We start from the raw sequence: 23,497 nt of genomic DNA, 5'->3' as shown, positions 1-23,497 counted from the left end.
CTTAATTTGTTTACAGTTTGAACTATAACAATATAGCAATAAGAATAAAGCAAAATGTGGGGCACATGTTAATGACGCAGCAAATCAGCGATGCTGACACATTGCCGAATCTAGATATCAATATACAGTCTCGTGACCTGGATGTTGCACTTCGTAAATACAGCTGTTTCACAAACTACGCCTCTTTTTGGTAGATACATAATATTCATATATCCCATACCAACATATACTCTTTAAAAATCTTCTCCTGGTTGTCCTGTGACTTCTTATTTTTGCGCATATTGATTCTATTGTTGCCAGCACTACCTCTATATCTACTAGATTGATGGATGTACAACTGTTTTACCGTTAGATGCATAATTACAAACCTTTCGCATTACAAAGAATGCGATTACACAAAGCACTACAACAGCACCAGTAACTGTCCCGGTTATAATAGCTATATTGTCGGCCTCTGAAAAAAACCGACACAATTATTAATGTAAAAAAATTGGGTCCTCGATGCTCTTCATGTTCGTACTTTTTGTTTGCCTTTTAAACATTTTTGATTCGAGCGTCACTGATGAGTCTTTACTCGATTGTGTGAAGTAAAAGAATCCGATCATTAAGTGATCAAGTTGTGTGTTTAATATTCAAATTGGCAGATTTATTATTTAATGACAGAAATAACTCCCTACTATCGTTTGAGATAATTTGGAATTGAACACACACGCTTTGTTACCTTCATAGACGTGTGTAAAATATATATCATTGGTTTTCTTCGAAAGAATTCTTTTTTTTTTTAAAGAATGAAAACGCATGACATGTAAATCTTTACCAATTTTGAAGAATATGCTATTTTAATATCGACAAATTCCATTTATACTTCTATTTTGTGAAAAGGCTAAAACTGGCAAATCGAAACCTTCTAACCTTCTGTTTCATAACTGAAAAATACATATGAACTCGTGGTTTGTCTTAAATGACGGCAATTTAACTACTGTACACGTTTGTGTAAGAAGAAATGCAAATTAAACTGTTTTCACTAAACCAATGTTTTGTTTCCATTTATATGTATACCATTTTTTCCGCAAGATTATTGTTTTCTGTTTGGTATTAAATTAATAATTAAGATCCATTTTGTTACATCTTGTGATCCGTTTATTTGGCAATCGCCAATGGCAGTCAGCAGGGTTTAAGAACATATGTTGTTCAATCTGTTAGTCAAATGCGTTTTGTTAAAATATACTTTTTCACTTTTTTTGTCTTTTGGAAAATGTTGTTTGTGCTGTATTTAGACCCCTCTATCAAGAAATTTGTTTTGCATGCATACGTATAAACATTGCGGTTTTATCCTACGCAATCAAAGGTTTGAACGTTGTTTTAAATTTAGATTTGTTTATATTTTTTCGTTTGGGCTTGTATTATATTTTCCTTCGGGTTAATATGATCCGTTCATCCTATTTCTAATATTTCGACTCTTCAAAATTCAAGATTCTATCCTAAATTGAGGTAAATCATATGGCCTTCCAAATACCGTTTCGATCCCTAACATCACTGAAGGGACATTAATCGTCGAAATCCGGATATGGTGTACTAATTTTTGCACCTTTTGTTTGCGGTATACCATCTTTTCCGTTTTACATGCATACGTATACAAATTGCGTTTTATATTCAACGCAATCATAGGTTTGAGCGTTGTTTTCAATTTAGATTTGTATATATATAAGATATAAGATTTAAGAGGCCGTGCTAATAAGCATAGAGCTTCATACTGTACAAACATGAAATGTGCAAAAATTAAGTTTTTGTTTAAAGTGCTCTTAATTGATTTGTTATACCATAAAAAACATGTTAGAGAATTTTTTTTTTCGATCACATCATAACATCTCGTATCTAAGGAAAATGTTTCCTCAGTCCAAAAAGCGTACCAAAATTAGACAAAAATCAACACATTTGCAGGCTACCTAGAGCAAAAGTGTGACTAGGAGTGTGTTTGTAGTTTAAAGTAGAAAGTACGGTAACCACTGCAAATCATATAAAACGTTTTTATCAGTGATGATGTTTTTGTAATACGTTGCTATGGCAACAGGAAAATGGAAGGGAATTTAAATTGGAAATATTAAGGAATACGACCTGATTTGTATCATATTAATACAAAATTCTGGACTAAAAGTGATATGATGTATTATGTAATCCTAATATTAAACATCTATACTGTTAATCAAAAAAATAAAATTGGGTAGACTCTTAAGAGATTTTTTTAGCTGACGGTTTAAAAAATGCCTTTTTCCCCATTTTTTATGTGTTTTCTGAAGTATGCCAGATATGGGGTGAAGACTTGAGATGACCTGGCGTCACACTACTGCTAATCTACTAACATTAGTACACTGTTTTGTTTCATGATATAACTGTTTATAGATGGAATATGCCAATTATCAAGTACTGGGGACTAATAAAGGTGGATTCAGGGTTTGAAAAAAAAAGGGGGGGGGGGGCTATTTTTTATTTGAAATTGGTTTAAAATGTCTTAAAATTTTACCATATTAATGGGCATTTACAATTAACAATTTTAACCCTGTTTTATTTCAGCAACCCTGGTTATGCCTCTCTAATGACATACTAAGTCCTGAATTTCATAAATGATTTAGATTTTTTTTAAATATTAAGTTCATTCATTCCAACCTTTCCAATTACACAATTGAGATTTTTTATATGTTCAACAGTTAATAACTTTACAGAGTTGGTCTGATTAGAATTCACTATAATTATTGATCTAACTTCTTTTTCTAATTAAAGCACACACAACATCCTATCAAAATAACCTAAATGTTAATTATTTGCTTTATTTCAACTATGGTCAAGCACCTTTAATTCAAAACCTGTTGGTTTTTAAAATCAGTCAATTTACATGGTATTTGCTGAAAGTTTCTAAATCAATTTGGTGCGAAATTTTACACTAAGACTAGTAGGGTTAAGCTTGTTAACAAATTACCCCCTTACCTCACACATAAGGTAAGTGCCTGTCCCAATTCAGGAGCATGTGATTCAGTGGTAGTCATTCGGTTGAGTCAATGTCTCTTTGACATATACCCATTTTCATACTCAATTTTCAAAGTCTGCCATAAATATTATTTCTTAGTTTATAGTTAAAGCCCAAATCATTTCTTATTTATTTGCTTTAAATATTTGTTCATGCTGCTGGTTTTTATCATTGTTTATAGCTTAGTATGGGGTTTGCTCAATGAAGAAGGTTGTAAGGAGACCAATAGTAGACACATCAGTTTTTGGTATTTTGTGAGTATTTGTCTTATTGGCAATTATACCACAACTCCTTATTTGAGATCATCTGATACAAAAAAAAATCTGTCATTTTACTGACTTTTTTCTCATTTTATAACTGATATATATCCATGGAAGGAATATACCTAAAACTTAAACTGCATTAATGTTGTATCTATTGTATTAGTATAAAGAGGGAGGGGTAGCAGGGGTCCTCATTCCGAAATCCCTGGCTTAAAAACACGAAATCCTGAGGTCCCAACTTTAAATTGATTTAAGTCCCGACATCGCGAAATTAGAAAAAAAAGATTCCCTTATCCCGAAAGGGTAAATCCCGCAATCTCCGCTTAATCACACCCAAACTATACCAAAAGTCCCGTTGAAGGTCCTATCTCCTCGGGTTCCTCCCACCCCCACCCCCCCCCCCCCCCCCCCCCAAATCAGGGACGGTTTTGAATACAAGTATAATTAGGTCAAATTTATTCCAATATCATACATTCTTTTCTATTCATGTGATGTCTCTAATTTCTGATGAATTACGTCTTAAAAAACTCTGATTAAAATATATTTGCAAAGAATACAAACTTTTCATTGCAGTTGTATTCCTTTTCATCAATACCAACTCGAAAGAACATTGATTAACTTTGCGGGACAAGGTAATGCAGAGATTGATTACCAAATGAATTACAAATATGAAGAGATTACCAATCATTTAATGAGTCCCTTAAGTGCCATGTAAAGAAAATAGATATTTTCTTTTGCAAGAGGTTTAATGTGATGCAGTCCAGTTTAAAAAATAGTACAGAATTTATATTCGTGCACAACTTTAAAAAAAAAATGCTTCGCCGATAGCAGCCTGATACGACCGCTGAGGTAAAACACTGAACAGTTGGTGCATTTTTGGGCACACTATTGCAATTTGATACAGTTTGAATAAATTGTTATCAAGTTTTTAACATATTATAAGTTTTTGACACATAATAAATGTGGCGAAAGATCTTAAAAATTTGAAATAGGCAAAATCACGCTTACATGTTTAACCCCACCACATTATGTATGTATGTGCCTGTTCGAAGTCAGGTGCTGGCTGTAATTCAGTGGTTGTCGTTTGTTAATGTGTTACATATTTGTATTTCGTATTTTTTTGTACTTAAATGAGGCCGTTAGTTTTCTCTTTTGAATTGTTTAACATTGTCATTTCAGGGCCTCTTATAGCTAACTATGCAGTATTGGCTTTGCTCATTGTTGAAGGCCGTACAGTGACCTATAGTTGTTAATTTCTGTATCACTTTGGTCTCTTGTGGAATGCTGTGTCATTGGTAATCATACCACATCTTCTTTTTTTCAACTTTTATACCAACTATTTTGTTTCATTTTCAATTAAAGATTTCTTGCTATTGCAAAATACTTTGCGATCAGATATTTTTTTTGCTTATTGTGCAATACTGTGGAATTGAACAGTTCTTGCTAATGCAACAACTTGTGCAATTGAAGATTTTCTGTTATTTGGCAATTTTACTATGACGCAATTATGTGCAATTGAAGATTTATTGTGCAATACTGTAAAATTGAAGTTTTTTTGCTATTGCGCAATACTGTGTAATTGAAGATTTCTTGATATTGTACATCATAGTGATACTGCGCAATACTGTTCAATTGAATTATTTCTCAATATTGCGCAATACTATGCAATTGAAGAATTCTGACTATTATGCAAAACTTAATATATGACCCCCCCCCTAGAAAAAATAATTTTGAACCCTTCTTGGAGTTATTACCCCCAAACTTTCCATTTATTGTATGGTACCTTGTGCTAGAATAACAGAGATATCCAATCACTTCGATTAAAGTAATTGTCAGGAAACTGCAAAAAAACTTCTTATTGTCCCTTTTGGGTTCCAATTTCTTCTTAACCTGATGGTACCAAAACCCCGAAAATCAATCCCAAGCTTACTATTTTGATATTGAACCTTCTGGAAAATTTCATAGATATCCATTCTCTTAAATCAAACTTATTAGATATAGGAAGATGCGGTGTGAGTGCCAATGAGACAACTCTCCATCCAAATAACAATTAAAAAAAAAGTAAACCATTTTAGGTCAATGTACGGAAAGCAAATGTGTCTTCTGACGACGATGACGCCGAATAAGACAACATCATACCAATATACGACGCCAAGAAATGTTTGCGGTCCTTTAAAACAAGTGACCACGACTTTCAAACAAAGTTGACTGATTCAATAATGAGGAGCGCACAAGTTTGAAAGTCGTGCGAAATATTTTTGAAAGTTATGCACACAAATTTATGAAACTTATGCGCACAATTTGAATTTGTTGCATGTCGTTCAAAGTCATGCACATGCTTTAAAAAGTCGTGTTCACCAGTTTTAAAGTCATGCACACGAATTTTCAAACTGGTGCGCACCTGTTTAAATCTACAGCAAACAAAATATTCATATTTACATGGCACCTACGGGGCTCTGTAAAGATTAAATCCCAAAAGTTTAAAAAGATAAAAAGATCAAACTTTTAATATTCACTTTAATTTCTATTTGAAATGACAACCCTACAATAAAGTCAATTGAGTATTTTTGTTGACAATCTTATCTGACAGAAGGAGGTATGACACGAGCCATTATTCAAACCCTGAAATTGCAGAAAAAACAGAGAAGTAAAATTATTCAAGTCTATTAAAAGTATGATAACTTTATTGATAAATCAACAAGCTATTAGACATTGAATGTAAGTCTAAATTTTGTTTTATTTGGCCCAGATGTTTACCAGGAGCTATTTTTGTAAAAATTTACAAAATTTACTAAAAGTGTTGAAAATCTTTCTGCAAAGGCCAATAACTTTTTATGGGTCAATGACAATTTTGATCATGGTGACTCATTTGTAGATACTACCTTGCTACACATTATGCCGTTTTTGGTTTTTATTTATCAATAATAATATTAGCAATTGAGCTGCAGTAATTCAACATCGGTTTGTCTATGTAATTTGAAAGGCCATATCTCCTTGGTCAATTTTGGTTATGTTGACTTTTTTTAAAAATCTTACTTGTATTATGATTTTATTTTCGAATGCAGAGGGCCGAAAATATTTATGGTCACCCTCTCCTTTAGTATTGAAAAATCAAATAGTAGTGTTTTTAGGGCAAACAATACAGTTTTGATCCCATATTGAAATTTTGATGACATTTGCATATTTATTAATACCAGTCCTGATTAAATCAAGTATGTAATAAAACATATACCTTCATGTGCTACTTTTTGAGTAAAATGAGGTCGAAATATCAGATGTTTGCACAAAATTTGGATTTGTGGACTTAATTTTCCATTCAAAGAAATACATAACTTTTTTATTTAAATCATTGTAAATGATAAACACAATCAGTTTTTCAATAAATTATCTGTAATCTCTGTTTTATAAAAAAAATCTTTAAATTCATGATTTCTTTTTAAATAACTCATATGTATCAAATATTCATGAATGTAGAAAAAAAATAATTTGCTGTTTATTTATCAAATAAAAAAAATGCATTATTGACACTTTCTTGAAACTTGATACAAATAATTTTCATACATATAAAACAAACGTTATTAGTTTGAATGATAAAAATCAGTCGAATTATACATCTTTTCCCGATATGTCCCAGTTTGACGTCGCGAAAACAATATTTTACGTTATCAGCGTCAAATAAATGTTACCTCCCCTGTGACTATATCGTATGCCATTACACTTGGACCTTGGTCAAGTCACAACTTCCCACAAGAGCCTATGCAGTTATTCGCTTTTTGCTGTTTCAAAGAAAGATTGAATACATAAAATCATAGAACAAAGTTGATTCTTGTTAAATTATCATGAAATAATATAATTTAATTACGGGTGCCACATGTGGAGCAGGATCAGCATTCTCTTACGGAGCACCTGAGATCACCCCGAAGTTTTTTGTGGGGTTGGGGTTGCTTAATCTTTAATTTCTGTATTGTGTTTTATAAACTATTGCATGTTTGTCATTTTCGTTTAAAGCCATGGCATCGTTATTTTTTTTTTATTATGAGTTTGAATGTCCCTCTGGTATCTTTCGCCCATTTTTTACACCACCTATGCTGGTTGCTATGCAATAAGTAGTGTTACATAAGATATTTTTAAATAAAAGACTATTATGCACATGATGCATAATTGATCTTTTTATGTTAGTATAGTTTTTATCAGGTATTTATACTTTTAAATTGTGCTTGTTATCCATGAATTGAGCGTGGGTATTCTCAAGTATCAGTTGGTTACTAGGCTTTTCTGTCATGCATAAGTGTTGCTAAGGAGAGTTTCGCATCTCTTAACGCACAATTTGACTGTTATTGTGTTTTATTTTATCATCAGCAGGCTTCAAGTGACTTATTTTGTACATTTTTGTTAAAAATCATCATTAAATATTTTCAGCCTCAGTCGGTTGCTATGCAAAAAGGATGGTTGCCATGGAGATTTTATGCATATTTTTCGAATCAATTGAATACACTTTGATGTGAGACTTATTTTGTCAGTACAAATTAAATCATATGTGCATTTTTTTTTATGAAAGTGACCCCTATTAGGTGACAAAATTTGTAGTTTTTGTACAAAATTGCTTTCGAAACAGCATAATGTTGGGTAGCTGCCACCAATAAAAATTCAATAGTCTACCCAATTCTATTTTTTCTTTAAATTATATGAAAGTCATTCATTTTTGTCAGTACTATAATTTTTATTATATACATCTGGATTTTTACAATTTTGACCCAAACATTGCTTATTTTTGTGTAAAATTTATAAACTTGAACCCTTTGATTTTCCTGTTACCATAGCAACCATAAATAAACATTAGTTTAAGAAAAGAATTCGTTTAGCTGATAATTTTAAGGTTATATAATGAAAATATTTACTTGCAATAACCACTATTCTTTATTCTGAGATTATATTTTGTGTCGGAATATCCTGGTTTTTTTTTACCTCAAATAGTGTCTCAGATTCACTAGTTTCTATGGTAACCATTATTTAACTGTCAAAAGAGTTTTTTTCCTCACAAATGATCGTTATTGTTTGTCGTATGATAAAAGTAGTTTTATTTTTTCTCTTATTTATTTAAACTTCAGAGTTGTCATCTCATATAAAAATAAGGAGATGTGGTATGATTGCCAATGAGACAACTATCCACCAAAGTTCAAATGAAGCAGGCAACCGTACGCCTTCAATAAGGAGAAAAATCTATACCGTATAGTTGGCTATAAAAGGCCCCGACATGAAAAATATGAAAAAAAAAATCAATTTAAAGACACATGCTTGTATATAATAAAATGCATGTAATGACCTTATACACACTATACAAATATCAACAGGTAAATATGGTAAAAGCGAAGTAATAATAACTTTGACTTTGACTCAGTAACAAAGACCAGTCCATGTCAAAATACGTGTTACGTTAGATGGGAATGGGAGAAAATGATACCTTCTTGTAATTACGGCCAAGCAATACGGAATCATACTGTTTGTTAGAATTGCAAAAAAGGGTATGTCTGTATTGGCATATAATTTTCCGATCCTTCATTCGCGTATTTATAGCAATAGAAATATTGTGCTTTAAACAACAACAATATTATTGAATTCATTCAGCTTATTAACCTATCAATGTTTTAATCACTAAATCAATTTAGTTTCATATTGCAATTAATTCTAATCTGAAAACATGTCGGTGATCGATGATGCTTACTACCGGTGTCATATGGTATTTTGAACCTCACAGAAAATCAACCCCGGGGCCAAAATACCACTTTGGTAAATTGACCCCATGTATGGAAAATTGACCCCATGGTAAATTGACCCCCCCCCCTGTTTTTTTTTCATTCTAGATAATTAGATAATTATGAGACAATTAAACATTATTTTAAAGCTTATTGTGGTTTGAAAATCAGACATACAAAAAGTGGAATTCAATTTTCCATGGCAGGTAAAAAAAGTACCATGGCTTGGTATAAGTGATCTGAAGTCTTTACCAACATAATTTCATTCAAAATACTTATTGACGCATTATAACTATACCATGTAACTTAAATGCTTTGATTATTTGATATCCTAACATATAAAGGGAGTTCAATTTTCCGTGGTAAAAAAAGGGGAGGGGTTCAAATTACCATGGCTTAGTAAAATGGTCAAAACATCTTTTTCAACATGTTTTATATATACCATTAATTTATTAAAGTATTCGAACTTTGTAAAAAGCAGTTTGAAATAATATGATTTTTGAAATTTGAGGTACATATTAGGGGGTTCAATATATCACGGCAAGGGTCAAAATACCATGGTTAAGTGAACAACTTGAAACATCTTTTAAAACATGTTTTATATATACCATATACTTATTACAGTATTAAAAGGAGTTTGAAATAATATTATCTTTGAAAGTAAGAGGTGTATATGAAGGGGGTTGAATTTACCATGACAAGGTGGGTCAAAATACCATGACTTAGTAAAATTATTGAATCATCTTTCCTTCACGTTTTTTTCATACCAACTACTTATTTTAACATTAAATATTATTAAACCCTTTATTATAGATTGAAATTCAGACATCTAAAAGGGTGGGGGGGGGGGGTCAATTTGTCTTTGTAGAAGTTCAAAATACCACGACTAAAAATAAGTGCTATACAGTCTTTACCAACATAATTTTCATTTAAGATACTTATTGAAGCATCATTATTAGACCATGTAGTCTGAAATCCTGACAACTTAAAGGGGGAGTGCCAATTGTCAATGGTAAGGGATCAATACCATGGCTAAGAAAAAATATATGTAAAATAATCTTTTCCAACATTTTTTGTTTCAGATACCTATTGAAGCATTCTAACTAGATTTTTTGCTTACATGCTTTAATATTTTTTTCTTACATTTAAAGTGGGGTAAATTTTTCATGGTAGCTAGGGAGTTCACTATATCATGTCTTATTAGCAAAGTGTTTTAAAACATTTACTTACATAATGGTTTTCATTCAAGATACTTTTTTTAAACATCATAACTAGTTTTATTTGTATATATTCTAATAATTCTATCACGAATTAAAATTTGAGTTTTATCATAAGATTAATCTTAAGTTGAAATTCTATAAAGATTCAAAATTTATAACAATTCTACAACAGGTCAAAATACACTGTAAACAGAGTTGTTGTAGACCATTCTGATATATTGAATTAAGCAAGTAATAATATACCAATAACATTAAATAAGTTGTTTCAGAAACAACATATAGATAACTTTATATATTAAGTTTAAACAATTTTGAAATGTGAAATGTGGCGTTAATAATGTGTGAACAATGCGACATCCTAATGAACCATTTGTGAATTGGACACATTAGTGTTTTAAAAGAAGTATATAGTACACTTTTATTAAACAAAAGAAAACTTCATTTTGACTATTCCAAAATTAATTGGAAAAGCCAAGTAATCATTTGTTTATTATAAGTAATGACAATTTGTGTTTTAAACATTTTTTTTATGACAATCAGCCAATATACATGCACAACAGACTTTCACATCTTTACCATTTCCTTGGACCTTAAGAGCCTCCAATTTCAAGAAGTACAGCTATTCTAACTCCTATACATAGTAATAATACTTCAGTTAGTAGTTGGTATGTATTGTACATGCTTATAAAGATAATTGGACAATTTTACTTAGCAATGGTATTTTGACCCCCCTGCCATAGTATATTGAATCTCCTACTATACACTCCAAATTCCAAAAGTTAAAGCTTTTCTAACTCATTTACATAGTAAAAATACTCCAAAAAGTAGTTGGTAGGTATTGAACATGCTTATGAAGATGTTTGGACAATTTTACTCAGCAATGGTATTTTGACCCCCCCCCCCCATGCCATTGTATATTGAACCCCCTCATATACACCTCAACTTTCCAGAATTGTAGCTATTCTAACTCCTTACATAGTAATAATACTCCAATAAGTAGTTGGTATGTATAAAACATGCTTGAAAAAATGTTCGGAAAATTTTACTTAGCCATGGTATTTTGACCCCCTACCGTTGTATATCGAATCCCCTCCAATACACCTCTAATGTCATAAATTACAGCAATTATAACTCATTTGAATAGTAATTAAAAAAATCATCATAGAAAACCAGGATATAATAAAATACTCCAATAAGTAGTTGGTATGTATTAAACATGCTTATAAAGATGTTTGGAAAATTTTACTTAGCCATGGTATTTGGACCCCTTCCCCCCCTTTGCCATGGTATATTGAACCCTCTCCTATACACCTCCAATTTCAAAAATTAAAGCTATTTTAACTCCTTTACATAGTAATTATACTCAAATAAGTAGTTGGTATGTATTAAGTATCCTCATAAAGATGTTTGGAAAATTTAACTTAGCCATGGTGTTTTGAACCCCTCCCATGGTATAGTGAACCCCCTCCTATACACCTCCAATTTAAAAAAAATATAGTTATCCTGACTCCTTTACACAGTAATAATACTCCAATAAGTAGTTGGTATGTATTAAACATGCCCATAAAAGATATTTGGAAAATTTTACTTAGCCATGGTATTTCAACCCCCCTGCAATGGTATATTGAACCCCCTCCTATATACGTCCAATTTCCAGAATTATAGCCATTCTAACTCCTTTACATAGTAATAATACTTCAATAAGTAGTTGGTATGTATTAAACATGCTTATAAAGATGTTTGGAAAATGTTACTTAGCCATGGTATGTTTCACCCCCTACTATACATCCTAATTTCAAAAATTATAGCAATTATAACTCCTTTACATAGTAATAATACTGCAATAAGTAGTTGGTATGTATTTAACATGCTTATAAAGATGTTTGGAAAATTTTACTTAGCCGTGGTACTTTGACCCCCTTGCCATGGAATGTTGAACCCACTACTATACACCTCCAATCTAAAAGTTAAAGCTATTCTAACTACTTTACTTAGTAATAATACTCCAGTATGTATTAAACATGCTTTTTAAGATGTTAAGAAAATGTTACTTAGTCATGGTATTTTGACCCAGATGATAATGAAAACATTAAATATGTCTGGACAGCATTTCACGCATGTAGAGCCAAGACAAATGGTCATCCGCCTTTATATGTCAGTCCACATTGACGATGTGTCTGGAAGAGATCAAATCTGTCACAACGGTTCGACATTCCATTAATACAATCCAGCAATGTATAAATATTTTCCGAGACATGTATCAAATATCAATTGTGATCAATCCTTTCTTTACTTTTTCAGTACAGTATTTCTAGCAAAAAAATAATTGTGTTTAAGGTCTTCGTATCGAAATTACATAGTTGATTGGTTAGACAACAGTGGTTGAAAAAGTGATCAATCAAAGAAACATAGTACTTCACGAACAGCAGATTCTTTTTAGAGGCTGTAATGCATCACGAACAAGACATTTTGATGAAGTTACAGTAGGTGTGCTTCTCATTCGTATGCAAAGATCATGACATAATTTTTACTGAGGAACGAGATACTGGTGAGAACTATGCAATATTTAAAGAATAGAGATATAAGAGGGAAAGTGACAGTCAACTTAGCCTCAACTAATCTGTAAAATTTAAATGTTGATGTAAGATCATTAAGAGAATGTTCCTTCAAAGTATATAAAGTATATAAAGATTCCATTATACTACTTTTTCATTAATTCTTTCAATTTTCCTATCCAAATTATGGCTTCCATTACCCGTGTGTGATATTATGCCATTTAACTATACAGTTTAAGTGTTGGAAACGTAATTTGAAAACTGTAAATGTAGATCAAGCCATGAGTAGAAATACACACTTGTAAAAGGGGAAGGTAGGGCAATCAGATTGACCATCAATATCGCTAAACTACAACATGTAATAGTGTTTACAAATGGCCATTGTAATTAAGACGTTTCAATCAAGCTTTGAAATAATATAACTTGATTAGGTAATCCAATTTTGTTCTACACCAGGAACAGTTTAAAAGTAAATTAACAACATTATTAAAGCATGTGAAAGCTTTAGGCGGCGAATGTTTCGGCCTTTTACCCGGAGTGTTACTTCGAGTGAATGCGGATGTCATATATCCTATTGGACATTTATCACAAAGTTATCAGCATTTTGTAATGAGCTAATAAAATGTGCTTGCCGGATAGCACGGATGTCACAGTAGATAAAAATGCGCGAGGATAATGATGTTTTTTACAGTCCTGTTTAAAATTTTGTTGGGAGTGGGGTAAAATTAAATAGGCTGTCCTTGAGAAACAATTTGATAACAGCTGTTAAAATATGTTGTGGTTTAGATAAATAAGAAGACAGCGAAGATACCTAGGCACTAAACAATCATTAGTAAAACAAAAGCGGATAATAACATGAATAAAAAACGCAAAAAAATGACCAACAGCAGTCAAGAAATCACTACACACAAAAGAAAAAGAAAAAAAAAAGAGCAACACCAACCCTACTTGTTTAGATAGATTGATGAGTAATATCCAGTAATTGGGTATATATCATATAATGGTGAATTTATAAATGTCTATTGTCTAACCCTTAGAATCACAAAATTTAAAACATGTAAAGACCATTGATACATTGAAATTCTTATTTAAACTTGACCGAATGTGAAAGTTTGAAATGAAATAAGGTTTTCCATGCCTGTACTATGGATAAACAAGACCTTCAATGGTTGACAACAGACATTGAAAAAAAAGAGCAGGAAACAACTAATACAACAAAAATACCGAATTCAAAAGAAAATACAAAACGGAAAGTCCGTTAACAATTGGCAAAATCAAAAGCTCAAACACATCAAACAAACGGGAAAACAACATTGAACGCATAAACAACACAAGTACCTTTTCGTCAAATCTCGGGGTTATCGCAGGTGATCCTGAAGGGTGTGTAGTTTTTGGTCAGCTGGATACACGCGTGATGTTACTCATTGCAAGTTGATGATTAGGTGGAACATATTCATTATCATTTGTGACTCATATGGTGCTTAACGGTCAAACAAATTATGATGGCGTCCTGAAAACGTTCGAATGCTTCTATTTATGGGATATTTGATTAAATTGTCCTGCAAGCAACTTCCATGTATCATGGAAGCGCAACCTATAGAATATTGAATAAACTGCAAAGTACAATTCGATGGAAGAAATACATATCAGCAAAGCCCAGTTTTTGTTTTGTTCATTATCACTTGTTGGCGGCCATTTCAAAACCACGCCACATTCTTTATGTGCCTGTCCCATGTCAGGAGCATGTAGAACATTGGTTGTCGTTATTTCATGTTTTTCTCATTGTTGCAATTCGATGGATCATTCTGAAAGACTGAATCCAAATAATCGTCGGGCCAACCAGAATAACTAATGTATTAAAACTGCATTCCGATTAACACTAATATACCATTAGTCTCTTTGTTTCATCTTCAACTGACCTAATCACAAACTTATGCTGCTGCAGCAAGAACACTACGAACAAGCTTGCTTCCGTTATGTCTTGACAGGTCAGACAAAATGTTCTGAATTGAAAAAAGGTAAGTGTGTTCCCGTTTTAATGATGAACTTAAATATATATAAAAATAAATAAATACATATTATCATAAAATAACCTTGAAGTTACATTCCTTATTATAGCACTGTACTCACCAGATGTGGAACCAACGTTGCTTTTGGTAGTATTCAAAGTGTTTGTTTCTGTTGCTGTAAAATATATTTTTATTTATTATTGTATCAAGACTACTGATTTTGATTCACACGCAATAGATATGAGTATAACATAGAATTGTAGATAAACCAATGAGACGGGAAACGGACAATAAAAAAGCAACAGTCATTGGTAGAACTAACAACTCTGTAAGTATGGTGTGATGTTTTAAATCATATTCAAAGCTTTAATTTTAGACATTTTTATAGCAAATTATGTGAAAATGTTTACATCAGAAATCAGATGACGCTTTTTTATTAACTAAGCAGCGAGTCAAAATTGAAATATGCACCAAATCCACGAAATGTGTGATTTATGTGTGATTCTACCAAAACATCTGAAGGTTCGAGTTGCAATACCACAAGAAAAAACTATTCTTAACATTGTTAAATAAAGAACAGTAACCAATCATCCGTTTGCATTGCACTATCCTTTGACCGGTTTTTTTGTCAGTGGACTGCTAAGGCAGGCTTGTAAGTTATTTCGATTATAAATCAATAATCGATTAATCGATGCCAGCATGATTCAAATGATACAATTACACGGAAAATTATTAGTTGATAAATTAATGTAGGATTTTACCAAACTTAGGTTACAGCTCTATTGTGCAGGATGTACGATAAACGGCTCTCATTAATTGTCCCTAGAAATTTACACATCCTGTGTACTCCTTTACACCATGAGGCTAACAAGAATATGAACGTAGATAACGAATTTATCACCTATCTTAGTCAAAATCGCCGTTTTTAGAAAAAATCAGACACAATGAGTCAAAATGAAGCATAGTATTTTATTAAAAAAAAGAAGTTTGATAACAAAGGACAAGCTGAAAAATTGTTGACGGGTCTTAGGTCCTTCAATAACGAGAGAAACTAGACTAATCAAACGTGGCGCTTCAAATATAGAACGCGATTGACACGATGTTTCTTCAACTAAGAATACAGTCATCATGTAGAAAATACCAAATTATATTTTCAGTGAGCCCAACCATTGAGTAGGAATGTCTGTCCAGTTACCGGGGTAATTGCCAGTAGCTCCCAGGTATATTAGTGAGTAACGTTCGAGGATAAGTTGTTTTTACGACGCATCATTAACCAATCGATATCAAAGAAATATATAGGGTTAATGGGATTACTATTTTACTTTTTGAACAATTTCTTTTTCAAATTATTATTCATTTTAGTATCGTACCTGTGCAATCGGTGAAATCAAAGTCAACTACCTCTATACCTGTTCCATTACACGCTGCACCTGCATTCCCATAAGTCTGATTTTGAAGAAATGACTTTAGTTGTAACATTTCACAGTTGCCGCAGTTCAGTGGATTCTGAGACAAATTCCTTTAAAAAGACAATACATTTAAACTTTGAAATAATTCTATTCACATCGTTCATGCAGCATTAACATTATCCATGCATCATAGTTTGTGAATAAGATTATCAATCAATCAATCAATCAATCAATCAATCAATCAATTAATCTACATACCCATTATTGCAAAGGGATTGCTTTTACACGCAGATAACATAGCAACCGAAAGAAAGTTAATACTTCGGTTTAACATACTGTTCTACTTCAAATAATTCAAACAATTGAATGTACAACTGTTTTCACATTATTTATGTGAGAATGATTCCTAACTCTTAATCCATAAATATAATACTAGAGCGCCTTAACATTGAGTACTTTAAAATATTTAAAGATGAAATTATGTAGGGAGAACTGTATGTTTAGCCATTTTAATATGAGGCAGGCATAACCTGTGAATGGGGACGAAGTCTGTATGTATATTTTTTTTACTTCAAACATGTTAATAAAAAATACGGAAATACCGTAACGATTTTGGTTCTGTTGTTAGGGATTTAGCTGTGACGTTCTTAAAGTTATGACGTCATATTCAATGTAAACAAAAGAAACCCTTCCATCAGGTAACGGTTTTTTTTTTAAATCAAACAATTATCATATTAAAATTTTATTGAGTTCCAATCTTATATTTTACTAGACTGATCAATATAAAAAAAAAATCAGTCTCATGCAAACAAGACAGATTTCTGCGCGAATGCGGGAAAACCGGAACAGGAACTAGATCTGAAAAAAAGTTAATGATTTTGAGTTCATTAGTACAATGAAAAATTCGGGAAATTTTCCCAATTTTTTTTTTTTTTTTTTTTTTATTGATTTTTCTACCGTAATTGGGGACTTCGTATATATAATTATTGATTCTTGTTAAATGAGAGAATTGATGCGGTTCACATCTATGTTAAATCACTCGATAAGGGAATTAAAATATAACAAAATATCGTGATCAATTAAACAAATAGCCAAAAGTAAAATCACAAAAATACCGAACTCTGAGGAAAATTCGAAACGGAATGTCCCTTATCAAATTGCGAAATCAAAAGCTCAAACACATGAAACGAATGGATAACAACTGGTGCAGTCATTTTGTTTATGAAGACAATGGTGTATTAGCTAGCTAAACCTCTCACTTGTATGACAGTCGCATAAAATTCCATTATATTGACAACGATGTGTGAACAAAACAAAAAGACTTTATAGGTAAACATGTCAAAATGTTCTGTGGTACCCCTGGTTCATCAACTTTCTGCTTAGTCACTGATAGAAAAATCGAAGGTATGACACTCAGTATAAATATACCACTTTTGCAATTAATGTTTGCCAATTAGAAAGCAGCATGTTCGTGATTACAATTGTAAATGTTAGACTGTAGAGGATCTATACAAGTATAGTTTAATGGTTAAATGATGTTCATTCATGCACTACAAAATGCAAAAACAGATAAATAACTTGCATTTTAAAACTACCCGCAACACGAACGGTTGGTACAATATTATAGGTTCCACATCTGTAAATATAGACAATACAATTTCCAATAGGAACTCCTTTTACGGCTCAAACTGTGCAATATATGCCAGAATGGAAAGTTTATATGAACTACTATTCTTTTCAAAGGACAAAACAAAGGGGTTTGCGGCATATTTTTAACATTTATATGCCTCGAACTTCTAAGAGTATAAAGGTATACTATAATTCTGTACTACCCCTCCATTCACTTTGGGTCTTCTGTCTTCTTCAAAATTCAATTTGGCTGCTATTCATATGTTTTAAACTGGTAACATTCCACATTTATACCAGTGTAGACAGACTTTAGTGACTTTTTCTACTCGTTACATATTTATGAAGTCGTATACATTAAGGCCATAATCAGTGACGATGATGTTTAGGTTCATGTCAGTCAAATGGATTTAAATGATGTTTGTGAAATATTCAGTCAAAACTGTCTTCTATGCAAATTCACACTCGGTAAAAATGTCACAATCAGCAATACAATGAAATAATAAACAATACTATAAAAACGAAAAAACAAACGCCATGATGTAGGACAACACAATAAATGAAAGGAGGTTAATTATCTGATTGGCAATTTAGAAGCCTGACAGATAATATTATTTAAGTGCTAAGCGTCCCCTTAACCTCTAGCCAATGCAGAAAAGTAAACACATAACAGAACGCACAGAAGATGTGAACAAAGAAAATAAACAAAATGACAATAATACATAAATAACATCAGACTTCTAGCAGTTAACTGACATGCCAGCTCCCGACTTCAATTAAACTGATTGAAAGATTATGTCGTCATCATATGAATATCAGGCACAATCCTTCCCGTGAGGGGTTTAGTATCATACCATCATAACATATATGAGAAGAACATAACTCGTGTCATGCAAACAACTGGTTTTTAAAAAAAATGTGTTTAGTTCCGATGCAAAGACCCTATAAGTGAATCAATATTAACGCCAAAATATGCAATCTTAAATGACCTGACAACAGTATCGTAACTATATCCCTTCTTAATAAGTCTTTTCAAAGGTTTTGTAAGCTTCTGAGGTAAATACTGACATGTTTGTGCTTTATAAAGAATATTTCCATAAAATATTGGATGTGAAATACCTGAACGTATAAGAAGTCTGCATGTTGAGCTATATTCACGAATGATGTCTTTATACTGATGATAAAATTTAGTAAATGTTTTGACTAGTTTGTGATATCGAAAACCCTGGTGTAATTATTTTTCAGTAATACTGAATACCGCTTCCCGGTTGGTTCATGTGAGTAAATAAATAATACTGTTTGTTTTATACCAGTGTTGACAGACTTTAGTGACTTTTCTACTCATGTGAGTAAATAAATAATACTGTTTGTTTTATACCAGTGTTGACAGACTTTAGTGACTTTTCTACTGATGTGAGTAAATAAATAATACTGTTTGTTTTATACCAGTGTTGACAGACTTTAGTGACTTTTCTACTCATGTGAGTAAATAAATAATACTGTTTGTTTTATACCAGTGTTGACAGACTTTAGTGACTTTTCTACTCATGTGAGTAAATAAATAATACTGTTTGTTTTATACCAATGTTGACAGACTTTAGTGACTTTTCTACTCATGTGAGTAAATAAATTATACTGTTTGTTTTATACCAGTGTTGACAGACTTTAGTGACTTTTCTACTCATGTGAGTAAATAAATTATACTGTTTGTTTTATACCAGTGTTGACAGACTTTAGTGACTTTTCTACTCATGTGAGTAAATAAATTATACTGTTTGTTTTATACCAGTGTTGACAGACTTTAGTGACTTTTCTACTCATGTGAGTAAATAAATTATACTGTTTGTTTTATACCAGTGTTGACAGACTTTAGTGACTTTTCTACTCATGTGAGTAAATAAATTATACTGTTTGTTTTATACCAGTGTTGACAGACTTTAGTGACTTTTCTACTCATGTGAGTAAATAAATTATACTGTTTGTTTTATACCAGTGTTGACAGACTTTAGTGACTTTTCTACTCATGTGAGTAAATAAATTATACTGTTTGTTTTATACCAGTGTTGACAGACTTTAGTGACTTTTCTACTCATGTGAGTAAATAAATAATACTGTTTGTTTTATACCAGTGTTGACAGACTTTAGTGACTTTTCTACTCATGTGAGTAAATAAATTATACTGTTTGTTTTATACCAGTGTTGACAGACTTTAGTGACTTTTCTACTCATGTGAGTAAATAAATTATACTGTTTGTTTTATACCAGTGTTGACAGACTTTAGTGACTTTTCTACTCATGTGAGTAAATAAATTATACTGTTTGTTTTATACCAGTGTTGACGGACTTTAGTGACTTTTTCTACTCGTTACATATTTATGAAGTCGTTACATTAAGGCCATAATCAGTGACGATGATGCTTAACCCACTATTTTTTCCTTAAAAATGTCCTGTACTAAGTCAGGAATATGGCCATTGTTATATTATAGTTCGTTTCAGTGTGTGTTACATTTTAACGTTGTGTTTCCGTTATGTCGTTTGTTTTCTCTTATTTTTGAGTGTGAATTCACGTTACTATAAGACGTGTCACGGTACTTATCTATCCCAAATTCATGTAATATTTTTTATTTTCATAGGATTTTGTCTAATGCTTAGTCCGTTTCTGTGTGTGTGTGTGTTACATTTTAATGTTGTGTCGTTGTTCTCCTCTTATATTCAATGCGTTTCCCTCAGTTTTAGTTTGTTACCCCGATTTTGTTTTTTGTCCATGGATTTATGAGTTTTGAACAGCGGTATACTACTGTTGCCTTTATTTAAGTTCATGTCAGTCAAATGGATTTCAATGATATTTGTAAAATATTTCAGTCAAAACGGTGTTCTATGCAAATTCACACTCAGTAAAAATGTCACAATCAGCAATACAATGAAATAATATACAATACTATAAAAACGGAAAAACAGACGGCATGATGTAGGACAACACAATAAATGAAAGAAGGTTAATTATCTGATTGTCCATTTAGAAGCCTGACAGATAATATTTTTTAAGTGTTAAGCGTCACATTTTCTATCTCGTCAATTCGAACATGTTCGTAGATACAGGATACCTTCTAAATGTTTGGTAGAGGTTTCACGAAAAATTAACTTACGTTTCTTTCAATGATAATTTCTCTGTGACAAAACACAGATGGTCTTTAGCTATCGTATCAAGTTAGTAACAAGATTATACTAATACGTATCTTAGTATTTCTTGTAAACTGTACAATGTAAACGTATGATAAAATGATATATGAATGAAATGTATTCCTTACTATGAAAGTTTTTTTTTTTTCTTCATAAAATTCAATAAATAAAAGTATTGAAGACATACTTCTCAAAATGAAATTGTATATGAAATATGGATTTAAGACGAGGATGAATAAAATGCGATAGCATACTACCAACAGAAGGCTGTGCTATTTTTGTTGGAATAAATATACTTACAAGATTTCAAGAGCCGCCAGGCCTTGGAATGAATTCACATTAATCTCAGTTATTTGATTGTCTCCCAGGGACCTGAAAAATAAAAAATTCCAATATACTGCTACATCTTCATTCTGATTTTTATAAACAAAATATTTACGTAGCATAAAGAAAGCTACTGAAGATGATATCAAGCTGTTTTAAAATGTGTTACATGATTGCATATGACGCACAGACATAAACGAAAAAATAGACATGCCTATATTCCTAAAATAATCGATTGTAATGAGTTTACATTTTAAACATTAAAACCTAGGACATTCTTACCGCTACATTGTTAAAGTTTTGGATATAGACACAATTCTAAACGTGATCATAAGTACAACAAATAGATGTATGCCAGTGTAGACAGACTTTATTGACTTTTTCTACTCGTTACATATTTATGAAGTCGTTACATTTAGGCAATTATCAGTGACGATGATATTCAGATTCATGTCAATCGAGTGAATTCAAATGATGTTTGGAAAATCTTTCAGTCAAAACTTTGTTCAATGCAGCTTCGTAATTATTCAGTATTCAATTAACACAATTCTCAATTCATTATCTATATTTTGCACAACAGTTTCTATAGATTTTTCTTGATAATTGTTTTTGGAAATAAATATTGGTTAACAATTATTTGGCCTTATCTAAAATTATCTTAAGACAAATGAGGAACCTTATTACGAGCTCAAAATGAACATTTGGTATGTTGGTTTTGATATCATTTGCCGAATGATTACTTTAGGTCGTCAGGGTGTAATGGAATTAAATTTAAATTAATTTATATTTAAAAATCCAGTGGATTGCTATAAAAAAAGAACTGAATACAATAAATTAAATTGCAACTAGTTTAAAGTACATTTGCTTGGTAATCTTAAATTGGGACTGACTAATGGAAGATGTGAAGTGTCAGATTAATGTCTTTCTTTACCTTTAGCAAAATATCACTGCAATCTAATCAGAACATGTAGAACGATTGATCAATGGTTATCGACGGTTGCTGTATGTTTTATTTGTATGTAGTCATCTGAATGTTAGATAGAGATCATACAAAACGTGTTAACATATGCACTGATAGACGTTTTTATCATACAGTGTACTTACAGTATTTTTAGGGCAGTCAAGTCTTGAAATACATTCGGCACTAGGTTGGTTATCCGATTGCCATACAGATACCTGACAAATAACATTTTTTTTAAGTGTTAAGCGTTTTATTTGCTATCTCTTCAATTCAAACATATTTTCATGGATAATAGTAATTAACTGCATGTGAGGTAGAGGTTTCATAAACAATTAACTTATATTTCTTTCAATGATAATTTCTCTGTGACAAAACCCAAATGGTCTTTAGTTATCGTATCAAGTTAGTTACAAGATTATACGAATCCATATTTTAGTATTTCTTGTAAATTGTACAATGTAAACGTATGTTAAAATGATATATGAACGAAATGTATTCCTTTCTATGAAAGTTTTTTTTTGGTCATAAACATTCAATAAATAAAAGTATTGAGAAATACCTTCTCGAAATCAAATTGTATATGAAATATTAATAAAAGATGAGGATAAATATAATGCGACAGCATACTACCAACAGAAGGCGGTACTATTTTTGTTGGAATACATATACTTACAACTCTTTAAGAGCCGTCATGCCTTGGAATATATCTACATTAATCTCAGTAATTTGATTTTTCGAGAGGCTCCTGAAAAATGAAAAAATACAATGTACTGCTACATCTCCATTCTGATCTTCATAAAAAAAAATAAAAAAAATTACGTAGCATAAAGAATGCTACTGAAGATAATATCAAGCTGTTTCAAAATGTGTTACTTAATTGCATATGACGCACAGACATAAACGAAAAAATAGACATGCCTATATTCCTAAAATAATCCATTGTATTGAGTATACATTTTAAACATTAAAACCTAGGACATTTTTACCGCTACATTGTTGATGTTTTGGATATAGACACAATTCTAAACGTGATCAGAAGAACAACAAATAGATGTATACCAGTGTAGACAGACTTTAGTGACTTTTTCTACTCGTTTAATATTTATGAAGTCGTTTCATTAAGGCCATGATCAATGACGATGATGTCAGTCAAGTGAATTCAAGTGATGTTTGGA

The 23,497-nt window shown here is 31.6% G+C and overlaps 1 protein-coding gene across 1 annotated transcript; it reads right to left on the bottom strand.

Moving 5' to 3' along the window:
• Nucleotides 1–223: 223 nt before the first annotated feature.
• LOC134709177 (protein slit-like) lies at nt 224–23,061 on the bottom strand. The gene is made up of 6 exons (XM_063569354.1): nt 22,996–23,061; nt 22,466–22,537; nt 21,338–21,409; nt 16,193–16,341; nt 14,944–14,997; nt 224–454 (listed from the first exon to the last, which is right to left on the bottom strand). The coding sequence occupies exons 1-6, from the start codon at nt 23,013–23,015 to the stop codon at nt 318–320; spliced, it is 504 nt and encodes a 167-aa protein (XP_063425424.1). The 5' UTR covers nt 23,016–23,061; the 3' UTR covers nt 224–317.
• Between the last annotated feature and the right edge of the window lie 436 nt (nt 23,062–23,497).

This window comes from Mytilus trossulus, chromosome 3 (assembly GCF_036588685.1).
Source record: "Mytilus trossulus isolate FHL-02 chromosome 3, PNRI_Mtr1.1.1.hap1, whole genome shotgun sequence".
Taxonomy (NCBI): Eukaryota; Metazoa; Mollusca; class Bivalvia; order Mytilida; family Mytilidae; genus Mytilus; species Mytilus trossulus.
The sequence above is the reverse complement of the archived record's forward strand: the minus strand, read 5'-3'. Positions and strand labels throughout refer to the sequence as shown.

Bases quoted from the DNA above. Each gene is read 5' to 3' on its own strand.
- LOC134709177 (XM_063569354.1), bottom strand. From the start codon at position 23,015: ATGACGGCTCTTAAAGAGTT. The intron at 16,342-21,337 runs GTAAGTATATTT...GTCTTTTTAAAG, and splicing joins CTGGCGGCTCTTGAAATCTT to GAATTTGTCTCAGAATCCAC. The intron at 455-14,943 runs GTGAGTACAGTG...GGTTTTTTTCAG, and splicing joins CAACGTTGGTTCCACATCTG to AGGCCGACAATATAGCTATT.